Genomic DNA, 21,825 nt, shown 5'->3' with positions numbered 1-21,825 from the left:
TGGACGTCTGAACCAAAATCCTCTTCACAATCCAGCCAACACTTTCTAAAACGTTTCGCTTCAAACCACAACCAACAACCTTGTGGCGTCGTTAGAGGAGAAGCCAGGGGATCACCAAAGTCAATAGGCTTCATCCCCTGGGGTCCACGCATGTCTGCACAAATTTTCTTGGCAATCCATCCGATGGTCGTTGAGAAATTTCCGTCTGGACCAAAGGGGATGGCCCGTCCGACATCACCATCCCTAGTACCCCACAACCGCTGAAATTCAAAATGGCAGAGGGTCGGAAAGGGGCGTGGGCTGTATTGATCAAATCAGCTTGAACCTTGACATTTTTGTTTTCAACCACACATGTTGTATGAGATCTTACTTAAATCTGTTAAGATAGAATTTTTCAATATCCTGCCGACAGACACGTGAGCAGATGCAAACATACGCGACCAAAGACACGATCTCGGCGGTTAAGGCGACACTCCTTCTCAAATACGCACCCTGAGCAAGAATACACGCCGAGTTTGATATCGTTGATCTCGCCCTAATTGAATGCATCCTGTACATGCACAGAATTCTCTGTGCATAACCACCAAGATGTGAAAGAGCAGTGTGTGCAGCACAGTGTTTATTTATGTGTGTTCCTCCAGCTTTGGTGAGTAGTTGCAGGAACTCTCTCTCTTTCTTTCTTTTCTTTTCTTTTCCCTTTTTTTTGGTGTTTTTGTTTTAATCTGTGATGGTTCACTGTAATGTACAAGTGGTCCAAACCCTCGATTCTGGCAGGGGCACATGTCGTGTGTGCAATACAGGATGTTGCTGTAGTTGTTGAGGCTTGAATGAATTTTTTCTCGTGCAGTTCCCGGAATCATATACAGATGCAAAACACGAGTCAGAATTGAGCTGTGAAAGAGGAGAATGAGCAGCTGAAACCTATGCGGGGACCAGTATGAATATTTATCAAGACGGGAATCCAACTAGTCCAGACTGTCAGCTGTCTTGGTATGCATTTGTTTACTGTAGGTGTTTAGAGAGACAGTCTAGGCTTTTCCTGTGGACCTCTGGGAGACGGAGGGAGTGTGTCCTTATAGCAAAAAAAGAGAAGACAGAAAGAGGGAGGAAGGAGAGGAGGAAGAGGAGGAGGAGGTGGGCAGTTTCTTGCAGCCTGAGCATTTGGCTGAAGGGTGGAGACTCGGAGCAGCAGTGTGGAGGGAGGCAGGGAGGAGATCTCAGCTGGAGCAGAGAGAGAGAGAGAGAGAGAGAGAGAGAGAGAGGTGTACAGAGAGAGGAGTGTGCGTTGAGTGTGTTGATGTACTCGCCTGCCTCGCTGACTGACTCTGTGCGTATTTGTGTGTGACAGAAAGAGGGGAAATCGCGTGGATACTACTCCACAGGACTGGATGCGTTTGGCATCACGAGGGGAGAGCACACACAGAAAAAGGTAGGATTCTTTACATTTTGGGGGGCAGCTGTTATTTATGTTTTTTTTTGTTTTTGTTTTGGTGCCATCTGGGTTAACTGCATCCGAGGCAGGGTGTGTTCCAGGGGAGGAGGGTTTTTTTTTTTAATATCCACGCTGTCGTTTTGTCAGCGCTCGAGGGGGGAGATTGATGCCGCTGGCTGGTTTACATCATGGAATCCCCTCCTCCCTCTAAAATCTCTGAAAAACTCCCTGCTCTGAGGAGAACTGCTGCTTTTATTTTCCTTCAGTCTCCCACCTCCTTTCATACTCGGGCATATGTGAGGGGAATAAGAGAATGGACTCCTTTGCTCCTTTCTCTTCTTCCTCCCTCCTTCCTCTTCCCTCAGGATTGGGCAGATCTTATAATGTGGAGCCAGAGGAATTAAGGGCATCTGATTCAGAGGGATATTTGCAGGAGCAGGGAGAATGAAAAAGATACAGATGGGAAAAGGGAGGATGTGGCAAACAGAAGGGGATGCGAAAGACAGAGGCAGCAGAAAACCAGAGAGGAATCCCACAAGCCTCCCGAGAGGCTTTCCAGCCATTCTCCACCCTCTCGCCCTCCTTACCGTGAGGAGAAAGCAATCGGCCACACACAAGCTCTATGTAGTGGTTGTATCAGGCAGATGGCCGCGAGAGTAGGAGGAGGCGGAGGAGGAAGAGGAGGAGGTGGTGGAGGAGGAGGAGGAGGGGGGAAGGTTGGTGTTTTTGTGTTGCTCATAGACAGATATTGTCGCCGACAGAGGCATGCATTCGCGAGAAAACAAAACTCCGATATGCTGTTTTTCCCACTCTCATCTCGTCATGCGCAGGCATCGTCATGTACAACTCGCATTAAATCATCCAATCCTGTGTGTGCGTGGCCGTGTGTTACACATCCAGGCCTCTTACAAATACACAGAATTACGCATAGGCTCCCGTCCAGGCGGCTCGCACTGTATCTTGAAGGCAAGCCGGTCCAAGGCCACAGATTGTTCCACACACGCCGATGTTGAGACTATAAAAGAGGTTCACAAACATCAAAAATCTTGAGAGTTTTCTGGAACAAAATGGAAAACTATTGAGCGTTACAGATAGAAAGCAGAGAGGGAGAAAGGGAGGAATGACACAGGCGAATAAGGAAAAATGAGCAGCCATCCAAGCTTTGTTGACCACCTTGACCGCTGCACTCCCTTCACAGCCTTCAACGAAAAAAAAAATCCTTCCATTTCAGGCCAAAGGGTGAGCAGTTCTCCACAGGGCTGGGCTTCCCAAAAGCATCTTTCTCGCTGAAGTCATGTCTGTGTGAACCTGAAGCCCTTATGGACCAACATTAGTCTCAGGGATATAGAGTCTTTCATAGGGAAGGTAACATGAGGCAGGAAGGATGTTGTTGCACTGAAGGCCTCGACCTTTGTACTCGCGGCACCTGTTTGTTTCTGACAGTGTTGATTTTGGTTTTTAAGCTTATTCGAGCGTGCTGTGGTTTGTCTGGACAGAAGTAAAGACCTAAAGAGCCAAAGCGCTCAAGTTCAAAATCAAATCTTAAAACGTAATTTTTGTGAGGTTTTTTTTTTTTTGTGGTTGGATTCAAGTTTGAGTCTCGAGTTTTTAAGTCTTTTGGGGCAATTACAAGTCAACCCTAAAGTCTTGTCCTGCCAAGTCCCAACTAAACTCTCAAACTCTGAAGATCTCAATTCAAGTCTTTTAGGGAGTAAAGTTCCACAGCTGTAAAGTGTAAGTGAAATTCAAAGTCCTCATTTTTGTATGCCACAAGTCAGACTGGAAGCCAAGAGTCTAAAGTGGTTTTTAAGTCTTAGGTCCGAATCAAGTCCGAATCAAGTCTCAGGTCTTGACCACAATCAAGTCTCAGGGCAGGTTTTGGGTCCGCAATGGAAAAATTTGGGATTTTAATGTTTTTGCTTCCAAGCCCAAATTCCTTATTTTTGTGATTGAAGTCTGACTTGAGTTAATGCCTTTTGCCAAGTCTTTAGTAAGTCAAGTCTTAAGGGAGTCGAGTCTGACAGCTGTTGGATCCAAGTTAAGTCTCAAGTGCTCTTTTTTGGAACTAAGGTCTGACTGAGGTCCAACTCTCAAGTCTACTTGACCTGTTTTATGTCTTTTGGTACAAGCACAAGTGACGTCATACAAGTCTTTTCCAGATAAGTCTCAAGTCAGGTCTTGAATCCTTACCGACAAAACACAAGACTTGAATATTTCTGCTGTCAAGTCTCAGGTCAATTCTTCAGGGACTCGAGTCTCAAATAAGTCAGGTCTGACAGCAGTCGAGTCCAAGTTAAGCTTGTCAGTAAGTCTAACTGGACTCCAAGTCTCAAGTCAAGTCTCAAGTCTTGTGCAACCAAGTCTGAAGTAAGGTCTCAGGTGCTTGAGGGCAGAGTAGAGTTAAGGCACAAGTGTTAAGTAGCAAATTGCATCAAATGCAAGCGTTTTTGGTTTGAAAGTGCTGACCTTAAAAAACTTGCGACTGACAAATACTCTCTGTTTCTGACAGTTTGGACGAAATCTGTGGCAGGCAGTATCCTCCCTAAGGCAGATGCACCTTCATTGCTTTTCAGCCAGTTAGAGCAGGTCAGGGTCTGAAACTCTCCGAGGAGCACACTTACACTCTCAGCAGAATCTAAACAAGCCCGGATGTTTGTAATATTGTTAACAGCCCAGGAGTCTGGCTGTGTTATTCTTGGCATGCTGACCGATTCCAGAGGAAAAGTATGTTTATGCCTCCTCACTCAAATCTGAATGCAAAAATCCGGCTGATTCCTCACTGTTAAAGCAAGGAGAAGCGAGCTTAATGTACACAAAAGACGGTAAAACTATCACTTGTGAAACGGGGCAATGACCTTAACCTTTTAAATGTGGCCACCACACCAGGCCACTTTCAAATACGATTTCCAGAGTGGAAAAGAAGCCCCAGACGACGGCTGGTTTCTTGCCTAGGTGGCCAGGGGAATTTAAAACAACCGGCATTATTTGGCTGGTGGGTGGGGTTGATTTTCCACCCGGGTCACACAATAGCACATGTGGCTGTTTTTGTATGCTTCCAAAGCTCCATAGTCATTCCTGTGACAGCAACGTTATGCATTGTTTCTACCCCAGTAACTACACTGCAGTTACATAACACACATATCAAAGGTTTTAAGCACAAGTCTTTAAACGTTTGAGGAAAAGAAAACCACTTAGTCACCGCTTTAATCTAACAAAGAAGAAACTTGCTGGGCCTTGATGATTTGATTTAATAAACATAATAGACCACATTTTAGCTCCCTGGAGCTATAAGCATCCTCCCTGCTGCCTCCTTGGATCCCAGTGGATGCATCATTTCCTGGGCCACTGCCTTCTCCTCTCCCTCCCCTTCTGGGACCTAGATTAACCCCCCAACACACACGCGTATATAGTATACGCACACACACACATACACCACAACCTCTAAGATGGCAGGATGGGCAGGGCATGCTGGGGGTGACACGGATGTCTGGGCTAATCAAGTGGTCACGGGTGGTGGTGGTGGTCTGACTGAGAGGCAGTGGCACGAGGTGAAACCAGATACAAACTGTGTATAGCTCCTTTAAAATGAACTGACCGGGGTGTATTAGCGTTAATACTGGACTTCATTTTGATGTAACTTCCAGCGATGGTGCATTTGGGGCCATTCTGCCAACAGTTAGTTGACTTGTCTGTCGTTCTTTTCACCAAGTGGGAGATATCTTTGCCATTAGAAACTGCCGGCATCTCCCGGAATTCCAAGTCGGAGGCTGACATGAATGTTCGCACTCTATGCTAATCGTAATTATGGTTTATACAAAATGACGTGAATGTGGCATCAATTCGTAAATTGGTAACTAAAAATATTTTTTGTTTTCTTTTTACCTTTAACCTTATCCGTCTCTTACTCAGTCACAAATATGTAACATTTTATGAAAGTACTGAAGAAGTTTTCAGGTGCTTTATAATGTCCAATAACGTCACTAGTATGATGCTATAGTAGGGACTGTATTTTTTTTCATTTTTATTTTTTTTTAAATCATGAATGAAACAAAACCACAAGCCTCCCTCCCACATACAAATATGGATCCAAACGGCTGAGGTGCTATTAAAAAGAAATCATGACTCTCATGGCAGTAAATGCACCATAATCTTATTAACATGCTGTAGATTCTAAATGTAAGGTGATAATACGATTTTCTTCTCAGGACTGTCTTTGTACACATTAATTACATCTATCTCTATAAAAAAAAAATGTTATAGGAGATATTTAGCTTGACAGGAGTTAGTTATTTGGTTAGTGTCACCACAGAGCATAAATCATAAACCAAATAGACAAAACAAAACGAAATTAATTGTGGACAGAGACCATGACATGACAGACACGGAGCCAAAAGCCAGTTAAAAATGAGACAAAAGAAGAAGTAAGAAGAGGAAGATGATGAAGAAATTACCTCTACTTCTTCTGTTACTAGCGCACTATCGATCATGTACATTATTTGTTATCTCGTTTCAACATATTTTAAAGCATAAAACTATGTCTGTGTTACACAGATATCAACTCCAGTTGTTAGTGGAGTAACAGTACTAGTTGTCATAAAGTAGCATTAGTGTATAAGAAAATACAGCGAATACTTCAAAGTACAACTTACCTAACTTATTAACTAGTCTTTTAACGCATTTTTAGTCTTATTAATCATATTCAAGAGAAGACCCGACCTCTAGGATACACTAGTTTGGGACTAAACTTTTTCCAGATGTTCCTTATTCCTGTATAATGGGTGTTGGAGGCTGTGATCCTGGGGGCCGGGTCCAGGCCCGGGTCCCAGTCTTGCTCCGAGACCGGTGTATTCAGAAACGGTGATGGAGAAGGAGGCTCAGCTGTCGCACTCAGCGTCATCTCCCCAGAGGATCATGGCCCGACAGCTCTGCTCTCTGTGTCTCCTCTCTATCTCTTTGTGTTTGTTTGCCAGGGAGCGGTGTCCTTTCTCCTATTCAAGGGCAGGGATCCGTGCAATATTACATTCAATAGTCAATATCCTCTTGATCGTGGGCATTAACAACTCCGGAGGTCAGTCTTATATTACTTCTCCTTGCCGCGGTCGCTGTAAGAGCCACTCTGGAAGAAGATATTACCGCCACATCTCGGCCTCTTTTATCTCCCTGATAAACTTTATTCCTATCTCCAGCTTTTGTTTATTTCTGTCTCATTCCGTGCAACCTCTCCTGTTAGTTTCCGACTGTAAATCTTTGTTTAGCTGAGCGTGCCCATCGCTCCCCTCTTGTTTCACAGAGACATCGCAGAGTGTACTTCATTGTCCTATGACACACTGAGGATGGTACAAGTAACTCAATCTCACTGTGAAGGCTCCGATGACTGAACTTTCTGCATGCACCCGTGCATTTCTGAAAATCCGCAGTTGGGTTTCTGGATTAATTTTTGTGGGTTTTGTAGTAAAACACAAAAAAGAAACGACTCACTCAGCACAGAAAAAGGACCATGTCAGCTTTTACGGTAACTAAATTGGAGTCAGGAGGTTTTTTGTATGACAAACAAAGTAGCATGGTAAAAAGTGGCAGGTTAAGCTTTCCCGCTCCTCCCGGGGGGAGTAGCGCCCCAGCTTTTCCCTTAAGCATGACATGCATCAGCCTTGTCTAAAGGGTCAGTTCACCCAAATTACTAAAAGCATTTTCTCATTTACCTACAGTGCTATCTAACCAGGCAGATGGTATTTTGTTTTAGTAATTTGGGTGAATCAACCATGAGTTGCAAGAAAACTGAGGCTCTCGATTCAAATGGCCTTCAACACCACAATTAAGACACAACTGACAGTTCATTAAACCCCTCCCCTGAACAGTGATTGTCTAAACATAGCTTAGCAACCAGGGCTAGACACAGCAGAGCAGTTGAGCTTTGGACTTCTCCACATGCTGAAACGTTGTGGTATATCAGTCACTCACCATTTAAAGAGTTTGTTGGGTCGGATTAGCACACCCTGTCCTGGACGCTATCGGGGTTTAGGATAACTTTAGCAGATCTGTCCTGCTCTGTATTGCTGTCTCTGCTCCTTTAGCATCATATCATGTATGCAACCATCAAGTGCCTATTTATGCCCCCTTTTGCAAGACTCTCGTTATAAGCAAGTCAGCTGGGATCATTAAAAAGTCAGCCGGGGGCAGCATTTTCGACCAGCTCATGGAGCTAGCTAGCGAGCTACTACAGCAGATCAAATCTGCTAGTGACAGTTTTCATTTCAGCCCACAAAATTGACAGGCACTGGTGAGAAATGGGAAGCTGCTTTTGTCTACCTCGGTCTGGAATCAAGGACATATTCAGAATTTCAAAGGTAAATTTCCCTGGGATATCCTCGTGAACTGCATCGCGTGTCGTTTAAGGAGGGAAAGATATAGCGACAGTAACTCGTGGGGGCAGGTTTTGGCAAATGGTCAGTTGTTTGCATCCATTCGCGTATACACAAGGCTTATGCAGCCCTCAAAACTGCATCCTCGGTTACCTCTGAGCAGGGGTCTCATCCTGCCTCCTCAAAGTCCCTGCAGACCCTCGCAGGTTAATCACTGGCTCTCCAGGGTCCAGATGGCTGAGCCAGGGACAGATTTTTAATTACCACGCTCTGATTTCACACCCTGGGCATCACGGAGGACAGAACACTCCCTGCCTGGCCTCCTTAATTTCTCTCTTTGGATGGTGTAATGGAAAAAGCGACAGGATAATAAGGTGTGCGCTACAGAAAGAGAAAAGGAGAGAAAGGGGGAGGGAGAACCGAGCTGAGAGTCAGCGTGTGTGGGAGTACATGAGAGATCGTTGCTCTCGACAGGCCAGGAATTATATTTTCCTCAGCAGGATGTTTCCTGCGGCGCTTAATCACCCTTTAAGTCAACGACACCCAGAGTCGAGCAGCAGCTATAATCACATCCGTGGAGGTCCTCGTCACGAACACAGACCCCCCAAAAATCCCGGAGGAAGGGGTTCAAAACAGCTCCAAATGGCACGGGAAGGATGGCGGAGGGGGTCAGATTAATTCGGTGGTGTTAGCAGCAGGACAGAGCATGCTGGGGGTGTTTTAGTCCCACCACTGAACACCTGTCGGCCACGGAGGGAGGGATGGGAAGCAGAAGGCTGGAACACAGGAGAGAAATGGATCAACAGTCACGTCCCATAATGCGTCTCTCTGTCTGTTTTTCCCCTCAGTGCAGTTCAGTTCAAGATGCTTTACAGGCATAAAGTAGAGAACGGTATTGCAAAAGCATTAATATTAAAAAAAAAACTGCTTGCTCTCTCTGTTTTAACACTCTGTGTTTCATCCGCTGATCTTGCTGCTGCTCTGCAACATAAATATGATGACGCAAACAGTTTAGAAGGAAAATCAAATTCAGCAAAAAAAATTTTTCTTTTTCAAGAACTGTTGGCCCTTTCGCCTTTTTTTTTGTTTTTGTTTTTTACAGCTTACAGAAAAAAACAGTGAAAGTTATAACACTGCAGTCAGGACTTGGATTTGATATTACACTGACACTTTGGTGCTGCTTCAATATACGACTTTTCAAATGTCAAAATTTTTAAAGCTTTATCCACTCTCAAAAACAAGGACCACTTCTACAAAATGCATTAAATTTGAATCAATATCAATATTTTTAATTTAACAATGGATCGCATGACTACCTGTATGAGAAAGATGTCGCTCATAGTGATGAACCCACAGACAATTATCGCCTGACTCTGCAGCTCCCCTCAGCTCTGTGGCGTGCTTTTGTGTCTTCCAGCTCACTGTTTTGGTTTTACATCTCACAGCTTTACTGTTTTGGTTCAATCCCAACCGCTCTCGTCATTTTTGTATGCTGCTCTGCATAGTAGCACCAAAAAACAGACAAAGTTAGAAACTAGTCAATGAACATTATGGAGCATTTGGCAGCTAAAGAGACAAATATTTCCCACAGGGGTCGGTTGGAAACCAAAAACAGCTGAAAGGAGAATGCATATTATCTTGACGTTCATCAGGTGATCGTAAACACCACTCCAATGAATGGTAATGTTGTTTTGCGTCTGTTCAATGTCGGACTAGGCAACTGCTTGCTAACGAGTGTGCCACATGAACTTAAAGGCTTGTTTCCACTGCCCCCAAGTGGTCATAAAATCAGTAAATGCACCTTTGACTACAAACCATATCTTCGATTGATCCAATGCCTCGATTTTCAATGCATGCAGGTTTAGACATTCAGATGTAGTTTTTATATCGTTCCAAGCAGCCATTGTTTTCCATTATCTGCTGTGTAATCCATCACGGTAAAAACTGTTACACTATAATTGCATCTTGATCAATGCAGATTGATTTAAACAAGCAGCACTGCATTACCTCGTAAGGATAATGTGGATTTGATTTAAAAAAAAAATGAATGCAAACTTGTTGTTCAAAGAGATGGATTGCACAACTCAAGCAAGTTTCAAGAGTGCACTAATGGATTTTTATAAGGTATGGAAATGAATGGAAACCAATGGATGCCAGCAAGGGTAGACAAAGTACAGCTACATTTGTAAAACACAGCACCAGACTTTGCAAAATGGTTAGCTGTATAATATAAGGAAGTATTGTAAATGGGGCTAAAACGTGCAAAACCACTGCTATTGGTCCTTTAACCATTTGGCAAAAACTGCACACTACTCTCTGCATTATGTTTGCACACACATTTCCGCACTAACTAACTGATAAATCAATAAATTCATCAACACAAAACTCAGTGGATGCAAAAACACTCCACTACGGTAAAACCCTATGTCTGTCCTTTCATACCTCCACTACCTCCAAACCAGCAGCACACAACAACAGACGGCTTTACATTTTTCCAGAGAAACTCCCAGGTGTAAATGTGAGTCTGATGAGCGATGAGCGGGGTGTCTCTGAGAGCTAGCACGCGCTCCGAGCGAATAAAACTTGGTCGCGCGTTACAGGTCACGTCATTTGAGCCCATCTCTCAGCAGGGAATATAATGTCAATAATGGTGATTAGTTGGAACTGAGTTATAATTTGTTTCACATTTATCCTGTATGTAAGACTACAGAAACGCCCACGGTGTCTCTCTGTTAAAATGTATGAAAACTGACACAGAAATATGCGAGTTACTTGCAAAATATGACTGAAAAAAAAGAAGGTTGTTCCATGTGTTTCCCATTTGGGATGGAAAACATTTAATAATGTGTAGATGATTGATTAAGATATTATATTCTTTTTCCAAGTTATCTGGCAAAAGCATTTGTCAACTATTTCAGTTGTCCAAAGTCCAGTTCTTAGACAACCTTCAACTGGACCTGCAGCGGTTAGTCCATTACTCAGTTTTGATTTGATTAATCGATTAATCGTTTTTCAAGTAAAAATGCCAAACATTTGCTGGTGAAAGCTGCTTTTCTTGGACTGTTGGTTGGACAAAAACAAGAGATCTGAAGATCACTTTGGGCTCTCTTACATTGTGATGAGCATTTTTCCACTATTTTTTTTACTTTTTAGAGACCAAACAATGAATCGATTAAATAATTAAATAATCAGCAGGTTAATTGATGATAAAAATAATTGTTAGTTGAAACCTTGCATTCAGCTTTTCTATCTTTTGTTGTATTAAAAGATGTAGAAAAACGTTTCACAAAGTAAGGTTTCACTCAAAAAGTATTGTTTGGTATTGGTGACGTGGTCATTTTCCATTTAGGAGTTTGAATTTGTGACAGCAGACCATTTCTTATGAAAACCCGCAAGATAATGCTGCTACACCCTGAAGCACTCGAGCGAATGGTTTAAGAATCACTGCACTGATAAAATTATTATACATCTTGCATAACGCAGTGTAACAGTGTAGATTAATGGCTCCAGTGAATCACTGGGGACAGTGCACTGGAGCAAGAGCTCTTGCTCTCTTCTTTATTTGTTTTTTAAACTCTAAGCAGTTTCAGTGTCGGTAGAATACTCTGGCTCAGGGGTTCGGCCGCACTTGGCGAGGTTTTTTTTTCAATGCATGCCTCACTGTAACGTTGCTTTAACGTTGTGTGCTGCCATGATTTACGATGGGTGGAATTCCCTTCCTCTGCAAATCTGCTCATGCAGGGTAATTGGCCCATTTATCAGAAGCAGCAGAAAACCGAGCTGCACAGTCACAGATGCATTAAGAATGAATCTGTTGGACCAGAGAATGAGAGACAGAGGGGCGGACAGAGAGAAAGAACAGGAAGAGAGGTGAATAGGTCAGCGTCGACAGAAGCTCAACTTAAAGGAATAGTTTGACATTTTGGGAAATGCACTCATTCATTTGCTTGCCAAGAGTTAGATGAGAAGATCAATACCACTCTCGTGTCTGTACGTTCAGTATGTGGCTGGAGTGAGCAGCTACTTAGCTTAGCTTAGCATAAGGACTGGAAACAGGGAGAAACAGCTAGCCTGGCTCTATCCAAAGGTAACAAAATCCACCCACTGGCACCTCTAAAGCTGACTTATTAACACATTATTTCATTTGTTTAATTCGTACCAAAAAAAAAAAGAGTAAATATGACAAACTGTGGTTTTTACGGGCTGTTATATGTCAGACTGTTACCTTTGACAAAAACCAAATGAGCGCGTTCCCCAGAAATGTTGATCTATTCCTTCAAAACCATAAATTCATTTGTTCCCTCGATTCCGTCCATAGTTCGTTGTTGAGTTTCTCCATCTCTGTTTGTCCTTGAGCGGAATTTGTGAGAGCAAGCTGTGACATTCTGAAGTGATCAGGGGACAGAGGCTCCACACACAGACACACACACACACACACACACACACACACACACACACACACACACACACACACACACACACACACACACACACACACGAGCCTCGGCGTAATATATCTGGAATGCAGGAATAGAAGCGTACAGAGCCTCTGCCTCTGATCAGCCTCTAAATGTCGCTGTCTTCTACTCTCTTTATCTCTTTCCTCTCCGTTCGCAGAGAGCAAGGCGGACACCAACTTCTGACCGAACTGCAGGCAGACACCGGGGCAGAGTGCGGAGGAGTAAGCAGACAAGGTAAGTCAAGGCAAGAGGGAGAGGCAACGCGGCACGATCAGATAAACGCAGAGACCCGGCGCGCAAACGTCAGCCAGTTTCATAATGTTACAGCATGAGTAGTCAGTGATGACAGGGCCTCCATTCGGCTCGGAAACTGGTGCGAATGGTGCAACAGCAAAGAGTTTTGGAAGTAGTCGTCAAAGCTTCCAAAAAGTTGCCCACAGATGACACAGTTAAGGCCCCGCGTCCATCTGAACGGGTTATTTATCAGCGCCGGTTGGGGTGTCACAGCTGTCAGCATGTTGACACCATGTGCAGCATTAGGGGTCGGTATTTTAAGCAGCTGACAGATAGGAAGGAAGGAAGGAAGTACAAGAGGTTTCATGATACAGATGAGCAGCAGTAAAATTGTATCCTGACAGAATTAGAAGACCATCTTCTAAAGCTAAAAGGGCAGGCAACAGTATACTCTGTTTATCTGTCATTTTACACCCTTTCAGCTGCCTTCCAGGTACCATTTATTTCACTACATGCCACCACCACCTCTCTGAATAAGAAAATGTCAGGGTGGCATTTTCGCACGCTCCACCAACAATAAAAAGGAAAATAACTTTGTCTATGTGGTGACAGCTCTGCTGAATAGCTTTTTTAAATTTATTTTATTTTTATTTTTATTTTACAGATTTTGCACATCCGAAAATTATTTGCACATTTGGAAATATAAGTGAACTTAAACACAAAAATGACCGCTCCTGGCTGAGAAATAATCCAGCACCTCCTGTAACACTGCAACTTGTTTTCGTACAAATGAAACAAGATGTGTGCTAATTAGTGACTTTTAGAGGTGCTGGTCGGCAGATTTTGTTACCTTTGGCTCTGTCCAAAACTGAACTGAGCTGAAACACAGAGCTTATTTAAGTGTCATTTAGATAGAAAAACTGAAATTTGAAAAGCTCTTATTCTTAAATTAGTTTTGGGGGGGGGGGTTAGCTATATTAGCACCATTTCCAGGGATGGCAATGTATGCTAACTCAGTGTTACCATGCTAAGATGGTGAGGACAGTAAACCTAATACTTGCTAAACACCAGCGCATTAGCATCATCATTGTGAGCATGTTAGTGTGTTGACATTAGCATTAGCTCAAACTTGTGCCCAAGTGCAGACCAACAGAGTCGCTAGCTTAGCTTTAGACTCTTAGTTCTCTTTTCCGTAAACAGCTTGTAGAAATTGTATTTTGATTATGAATCTTTCATTTCACATAGAGTTTAGCTGGAATGACAAATTGTTTTATGTTCCCAAGTAGTGGATAAACTCTCCAGTGGAGGTAAAAAAAAAATCAGAAAGAGTGAGAGAGTTTTTTTCTCCTTTGAGTTCCAGCCCCTTACGACAGTGTTTTCCGTTTTTCTTTTATATTTACTAAAATCACCATGTCTCCCTGTCAGTTTCACGCGAACTAGGCTGTCTCAGTGTCTGATTATTATCATCTGTAAAAACCAAAGACCTACTTTTCGTAGACATCCCAGAAACCTTAAAGAGTTACATCTCTCCCTATCAATAGTCTTGTGATACACTGGCCTGTTTTGACATCTCCCCTGAGTGTTGAAACAATATTATGGCCTCAATACGAAACACGACAAAGACTAATTTCTACTCAGAGTTTTTCAGCCACACCATTGTAGTAAGTCTCTGGCCTATTTTTATTTTGGTGAGGGACAAAACTGAGGTTTTCATGCAAGACTCACAAGACATTTGCACAGAATTCTCCCTTAAAGTCGCCTATAATTAAATCAGGTTTAATACACTGAACAGCTCCGTCCGTGATTGTAAGATATTGCAGAAAGGTTGGCATTTGGCTTCCACACAGGGAACCCAGATTATTGTATTATAACCCTCACAAACATATCAATACAGTGAATCCAGGAGACTGTTGGGAGGAAGTAATCCAAAAATCCCTCGGGTTGGTGTAAACAAGGTCTGGAGCTCCTTTCTTTAGTCTCTTTCTGCAGGATTTCGTCTGCTTTTTAAAGCAAAATAGTAGAGAATTTTTTGGAGAAACATTGCAGCCTGCCACCTGATTTTGTTAAAAAATTCGATTTTTGTTACCCAGTTTCATTCATAAGAAGAGGAATCCAACTTTTCATAATCCTATAAGAGCTGACCTTAATAACAAAACAACAGATATAGAGTAGAATAAATATTTTGACACCTACCTCAGTTTGAATTAAAGCACTATAACTGTAAAAGGTGAAGCACTCCTCAGAGTGAGAACAACCAGGATCCCTCAGCTGCACTGACTATAAAACGTAATGTTTACATTACATTGTTAATACTGCACAGGCTGCTGCTGGTTGTGCTCATAAATCCTCTTCAGATTGTCACTTGGTTGGCGCTGACATCGGCTCGAGATATTCCACTTCAGTCTGGATGATGTTTCGGCCTTAAAATAAGTGGGAATTAAGTAAATACTGTAGATTTTCACTGGAAAGCTTGTGTTCTATAACACAAGCTTTCCAGTGTAAAAAATTTCCAGTGACTCTTAAAATGGCAAGGAATAACATGCAATGTCTAGGAAACAGTCTACATCTATGTTCCCTTATTGTAGTGTAGACAAAAATATGGGACTATAACTGTGATATATGTTTAAAAAGCACACACAGGCCATTATAGTCATTTATCAAGCAAAAATGCCAACGATTCTCTGGTTCTAGCCTCTTAAATGTGATATTTTACTGCTTTTCTCCTTTAGATTGAATATTGTTGGGTTTTAGACTGTTGGTTACACATAATAAATAATTTGAAGACCAGAAGACGAGAACTTTGATTGCCGTGTTTGATATTCATTCCTTTATAGGTTAAAACATGAACCGATTAATTGAAAAAAAAAAAACAAGAACAAATGACAACTTGATGATGAAAATAATTATCAACTGGCAGCTCTGCAACGACATCAGCGTCCAAATATGAATCGGACCAAATCAACTGCAGTATGTGTCACCCACCCGACCTCGCTTAGCTGGTATTCTGAGTTTAGTAAGAGACAGGAAACAAACATGTTGCATCACTGGAGCCGGAAACTAAGGCCACTGGTGAAGAAAACAGAGGAAGAAAAGTAAAAAAAACAAGGAATATTATCACGTTTTCTCAGATTTAGCTGGTACATTTGTTCACAACCTCGCAGACAAACTGTAACCGGTGCTGCGGTTTTTAATTAATGTATCAGGTCATGGCGGTTCGGGTTGGTGTGACAGCAGTGATACCTGCAGCAGTTCACCGGCCCTGATGAGCAGGTGTGGCACCGTGGAGCGTCAGCATTCATGCTCAGCTCCAGCGCCTCGCTGAGATCAGTCTTAACCCCACACTGGGTCGTACCACAGGGCATACAGACGGATGAAGGCGCGCAGGGAGGATTGATCAGACACCAAGGATGATGCCGTTTTAGGGCACCCGCAGCTTGATCCACTTAATCAAAGAGGTTATAAAAGGCAGAGGAGCAACTGAGGACACGAAACTATAAACAGACAGGTGAAAAACGTAAGGAAAAGCAGATGGGTGATGAAACAGAAGCAGATGCTTCCATACAGGGCACGAGGCCTCGCTGAATGGTTTGATGAATAGGAAACGATGTTAACCGCGTACGTATGTCCGTCATAGCGACAACATCTCAATCCAGCTTTGGAGCGGCGTGTCGGACGGCGCTCTCCCCACCACCACCATCAGAGCAACAAATGGAAATATCTGTGGGAAGACTGGTGCTCCGTCCCTCCGGTGGAGTTTTAGAGATTTTGTAGATACAAAGGCCACAAAGCACTGCAGCTGTTTTAGAGGCTCACGTTGACCAAACATCCTCTAAGACACTAGAGGGTTTCCATTGATTAATCATCCATCTGTGCGACATATACAGTCACTAATCTGCATAGTCTACTGTTTTGGCTGTTAGTACAATAAATTCATGTTCATTCTGTACTGGATACTGATTTGCATCTAACTTCTTGTATTGTGCCCTGACACACAAGACAGCCCGTCAGTAGAGTGCCAGCTTTGGAAAACTACTGCCAATTTTCCAATTTTTGAACCTTCAAGCTGCTCTAATCAGTAGTTTTAGACCAAATGGCTATTTTCAGCATGAATTTCACTCACATTGACGAATCAGGAGGTAATTATCATCTGACTCTGTAGTTCTACATCGGCTCTACGCAGCATTTTAGCATCTTTCAGCTCTTTGTTTTGGTTTTCGGGCCCCGCGACTTCACTGTTTTGGTTCACTCTCGGTGCTCTCATCAGCGTCACTTTCCAACAACGACAGGCGGCAGGGGAAAAAAAACTAATAAATCATTTTTTTAAAATGTCATCTAAGCCCGCTATTATAGCATACGTGCTGAGAACTTTGACCACGACTTGTCACTTTTGTCCAGTGATAACTTTTTGTCCAGCTTGAAAGCACTAATCAGCCAGCCCACTTAGAATTAGTGTGTACGAAACTGACAAGAGCGTTCACCGTCACCTTAATGGGTCAGTCAAAACGAATCTTTACAATAAATTTGGTCTCAAAAAGATGTTTAGTTGGCTGATAAAAATTTTACCAGCTGACAATCAGTCGATCCCTCTTAGCCCTCTTCGACATGGCGTGAAAGTTCAAAACTTCTTTTCAAAATAAAAATAAAAAAAACATTTCTATTTTTATAATGGATACATTGGCTTTGCTGAGGGTGACTCGCAGGTTCTCAAAAGTGTGTATGATAAAAACGCTTAACTGATGATTAATAAGATAAACCGTTTCCGAAAGAAACCATTAAAGCGAATATGAGAAAAGCATCTAGCTGTGAGCCAAAGCTCGTCGTGAGAACAGACATACATATAAGGCACCGGGCTTTCTTTACATCTGCTGCCCGAGAGGTGACCTGTCTTACTTGGGATCAAAAAAACAAACGGCATCCCTTCATTGATCCATCGCCCTGCTCACGAGGCAGAGCCTGGACACTGCGCCCTCGTGTGACACTGTGGCCGAGAGGCGTTGATACGTGTGAGCTGGCATTGAGACAAAAACCACCACTATCAGTACAATATGAGAGTTTTTATTTCTGACACCAGTAACGTTTCTTATCAGTTAATCTGTTTTAAATATAGCTCTAGACGAAGCGCTGCCCCCCCCCACTCTCTCCTCCCACCTACTCTGCCTCCCCCTCACTGTCTCGGGCTGCCTAGCAACTGACACCATAAATAATATGCCCGCGCCTGTGGTTTGTGTATGTTCGCGAGCATGTGACAATACTAGCGCTCCTCTTTGCATGCCTGCTACATTGCAGTGCTCGTCCCCATCGGTGACACGCTGTGGGTGAACTACAATGTTTGCGCATGTTTCAATCTCCTCTGTCCTCTGTGTAGACACAGCACAGGGGACCTGAGTGACAGCGCCCATGGCGAGCAATAACACGGCCAGCATCGCCCAAGCCAGGAAGCTGGTGGAGCAGCTGAAGATGGAGGCCAACATCGACAGGATAAAGGTGAGCTGACACATGTTTTTGCGACGACCTGGCAGCCTTTGGTTTAACTTGGTGCCAATTTTTTGATTGGAGTCAAAATTTACAAATTTACTCAGATGCCGCAGGTAATCAACAATGATCAGCACTTTGTCAAACATATATAATTATTACATAAAGAGGTGGGACGCCTAGTTTTAAAAACATATGCTTCTGTTCTGGTGCTCGCACGAAGCTCGGACGGTTTTATACGTTTTTCACAGCAGACGTTTTCATATAATCGCAGGAAATGCCAACTAACAACCCGGATTACAACATTAACATTTAGGTATATGTGTTACCCACGACCTTGGTATTTACTGGAATGTCTTATTGGGACACTTGATGGAACTGAGCCAGTGTTAATGTTATTAATTCCACATTGGGTGAAAAGAGCATATTCTTATTGCTTGTTGTAGGGAAGTAGAAGCAAACATCATGATAAGGATCATGCGAGTTTGTTAATTTCTTACATTAAACATTTTGCTGCTCAGAGTCGAATTTATTCTTATCTAAAACCTTTTTTGCTCTTGTCGGTGTTAATAATACAAACGTGTGCTATCTAAATGCTATTTGCATTTAACGGGCTAAGTCGGGCTCCGTTCAAAAATCCAACTACCGGCACCTTTAAATCTAATTAACATTATTTTGTTTGTTTAATCTGTATAAAAACCGGACTGTTAAAACCAATAATGAGCTATTTTACAGGAGCTGGTTTTCTTCCGTTCCCCCCCTCTTTCCAGTCTTTAAGCTATGCTAAGCTAACCAGCTGCTGGCTGCAGCTTCTTATTTTCCCAAAAAATCAAAGTTCCTCTTCAAACTCCTGTCTGTGTATGTCAGCGTATACTCACATGTGTATATGTGTGTGTGCGTGTTTGTGTGTTTTAAATCCAGGTGTCAAAAGCAGCGGCAGACCTAATGTCATACTGCGAAGCCCATGCCAAAGAGGACCCTCTGTTATCGCCGGTGCCGGCGTCAGAGAACCCATTCAGGGAGAAGAAGTTCTTCTGTGCCATCCTGTAAACCCGGCATGGCCCTTCAGCAGTCTGCTCAGTGTGGGACTTTGAACGTGGACGTTCAAAATACGTAGAAATCTTCTAGTAGGAGGGCACGGTGATTATTGCCCCCTTTCTCGAACGGCACCCTAAAGAGAGTGCAAAAATTAAAACCACAGAGTTAACATGTAACCATTAAAGGGGGATTGTTTAGTTGAAGGGTGTTGCAGCATGTTGAAGGGGTCTGTGCATTTGATGACACAAAAAGGGATGATGATGAGGAGGAGGAGGAGGAGGAGGAGGAGGAGTGTGATGATAACCCAGAGACGTGATGGACAACCAGTCAACCTAACAAGTCTTCAGGTTATGATGTGTACAAAACAAAAGAAAACAAAAAAAAAAAACATAGATAAAATGAGAATAAAAATATTTTGTGGTTCTTCTGGGACTTCCAAATGTTCTGTTAAATGGTTTGTGGGTGGATCGAGCTCCGTAGGACAGTAAACAAAAAATACGCCTTCCACTAGACACCACCTGATTATTGGAATGGTTTCTTTTTTTTTTAGGTTGTTGTTTATCTTATGTTTAATTCGACTCAACCTATCACCTAGATATCTTTCTATACCTGTACGTGATTACTGCTCTGTTAACTTTTTTTTTTTTTTTTTTTTTCATTTTTTTACACCAACAAGTTAGTGAAAGCTTTTTTAATGGGATGTTTGAAACATTCGACTCTGTGATTCTCTTTACAAGTACCTTTCTGAAAATCAGTCTCTGTGTATCAGCATCTATCTGGCAAATGTGATGCAGTTTGTCTCCTTCAGATACAAACCCTCTTTCTACTCTTTGTATAAAACGACTTAGCAAGTAAAGTGTTCTGTGCCGTGAGTTCCGAACGTTTGTGTTTGTATCATTAACTGTTGCATGAAATGGACAAAACGGTCTTCTTCTCTTTCATTTCATGTGGAGATGTGTGTGAAACAGGGGCAGCCTCCTTCTGGAAGTGCCAAAAATATATTAAAACAAGAATGATTCAAAGTGGTCTCAGAAAGGACATCTCTCAAATATTAAAAACAGAACAAACAAACAAAAACGAACACTGCTGACGGTTTCAAGCGTTGCATTGCAGGCTAGAAAAACTCTTTAAGTTGCTGCAGCAATTTCACAATCTTCAGATACTAATTAGATAATGATTAACTGCAGACGGTATCAGATGTTTGGACTGGTTTGGTGAACATTGGTTTAGATATTTTACATTTATTTATATTCAAGTTTTTGAAAAAAGAGACAGTTTTGACCGTTAAAAATCTAAAAATATTGCTTCAATCTTGTTTAAATTTAGGGAGGAAAAGAAACTTGTTTTTTTTCCCCAAAAAATTTATGACAGTATCACATTAAGGTTTTATATCTGCCTGTTTCAACTTTTGATTGAAGCTGCGTGAGGCCCACACCGAGAAGAATGCCCAAACTCGGGACGCGCATTTTTTTCATAGTTGCAACCGCACACAAGTGGAAATCATTTTGTGATGTGAAATTCAGCCCGACATCCAGTTTTTGGCATCTTTGAAGACTTTTGAGATTTCCACCGGAGCGTCGGATCGGTTGCACAACGCAAGTTTGGGTAAAAACAAAACAACAAAAAAAAAAAAAAACTGGCCCGAGCAGAGAGTCTGGCAGTTACAGAGGTTAAATCATCTTTTGTACAAGCACTGCCCCCCCCACCATTTTTTTTTTTTTTTCATTAAGGCCGTTGCCATGCTGCTGCAGGCGGTGGTGCGCCCCCTACAGGTATTTTAAAGTGCAACCGCGTGGGTGATACACGTTTATCTGATATTACCAGTCATCTGAAGTATAACGGATAGAAATGAGGAATAGTAGACGGCTGCGTTTGGCCTTGTAAGAGTGTTCCTATGAGGAGCACTGGGATAGAGATACAGTAAATCCTGGGATAAAATTAGACCACTGAAAACCAAAAAGATGATTTAAAACGATTATTTGTAATCGCTGGTGGAGGGTAACTTAGTACATTTACTTAATTACCGATACTTGTATTACCTTTGTTGTACTTTTTTCTCGGGTTTTTTCCATTTCATGCTACTTCATACTTTCACTTCGCATTTCAGAGAGAGGAAATACTGCCCTTTTTTTTTTTTTTTTTTTACTCCACTACCGTTGATTTGACAGCTGTAGCTACTGGTTATTTTTTTCATAATCACAACGGTATATAAGGCGGTTAAAATGAGCTCCGCCTCATCCTGCTACAGCGTCAAGCGGGCTACTCACTGCCCGCCTGATCAATACAAATGATCCGGTAATATATTAGTACAACACTGACATGGACCGTTCAGCACGATGGGTACATTATGCTGCTAATACCTATGTACTTCAGGAACATTTTGAATGCAGCACTTGCACTTGCACATGGAGCATGCGTGTCGTTTGATAATTAAGTGAATCCCCTGCAGTGGTGGAATGTAACATTCAAGTGCATTTACTCAAGCACCGCACTTCAGTACAATTTTGGGATGACTTGCACTTTTCTTGAGTATTTCCATTATCCGCTACTATATATTTATACTCCCGACACATTTCAGTGGGACAATATTATAGCTGCCTGGCAGGCAGGTTCATGACCTATCAATCATGACGCTGGGAGCCGATGAAGACATTTAAGAACTGGTATAATGTGTTCATGTTCACATGTCACCCGTAACGGATCGTTTTTCCGGCGTGATATTAGTACAGTTACCTAAGTAAATCATCGGATAGCATAAGCGCAGCATAAAAAAAAACATGATCATGGCCACAATCACACTATGGAATCACAAACATTACCTCCTCCACAA

General features: G+C 42.5%; 1 protein-coding gene across 4 annotated transcripts; it reads left to right on the top strand.

Annotated features, from left to right (window-relative positions):
• Positions 1-627: 627 nt before the first annotated feature.
• On the top strand, positions 628-20,011 carry gng2 (guanine nucleotide binding protein (G protein), gamma 2). 4 transcript variants are annotated; one of them, XM_040137744.1, is made up of 5 exons: positions 628-646; positions 1,349-1,429; positions 12,409-12,485; positions 17,851-17,969; positions 18,879-20,011. In XM_040137744.1, exons 4-5 carry the CDS (start codon positions 17,883-17,885, stop codon positions 19,005-19,007), a joined length of 216 nt encoding a protein of 71 aa, XP_039993678.1. In that variant the 5' UTR covers positions 628-646; positions 1,349-1,429; positions 12,409-12,485; positions 17,851-17,882; the 3' UTR covers positions 19,008-20,011. The 4 variants fall into 4 exon arrangements, with proteins under 4 accessions (XP_039993678.1, XP_039993679.1, XP_039993676.1 ...); XM_040137745.1 differs by lacking the exon at positions 628-646 and adding an exon at positions 972-990; XM_040137743.1 differs by lacking the exon at positions 628-646 and adding an exon at positions 1,244-1,262.
• The last annotated feature ends 1,814 nt before the right edge of the window (positions 20,012-21,825 follow it).

This window comes from Xiphias gladius, chromosome 10 (assembly GCF_016859285.1).
Source record: "Xiphias gladius isolate SHS-SW01 ecotype Sanya breed wild chromosome 10, ASM1685928v1, whole genome shotgun sequence".
In the NCBI taxonomy this organism is placed as follows: domain Eukaryota; kingdom Metazoa; phylum Chordata; class Actinopteri; order Istiophoriformes; family Xiphiidae; genus Xiphias; species Xiphias gladius.
Note: the sequence above shows the minus strand (reverse complement) of the source record. Positions and strands in the feature narration are given on the sequence as shown.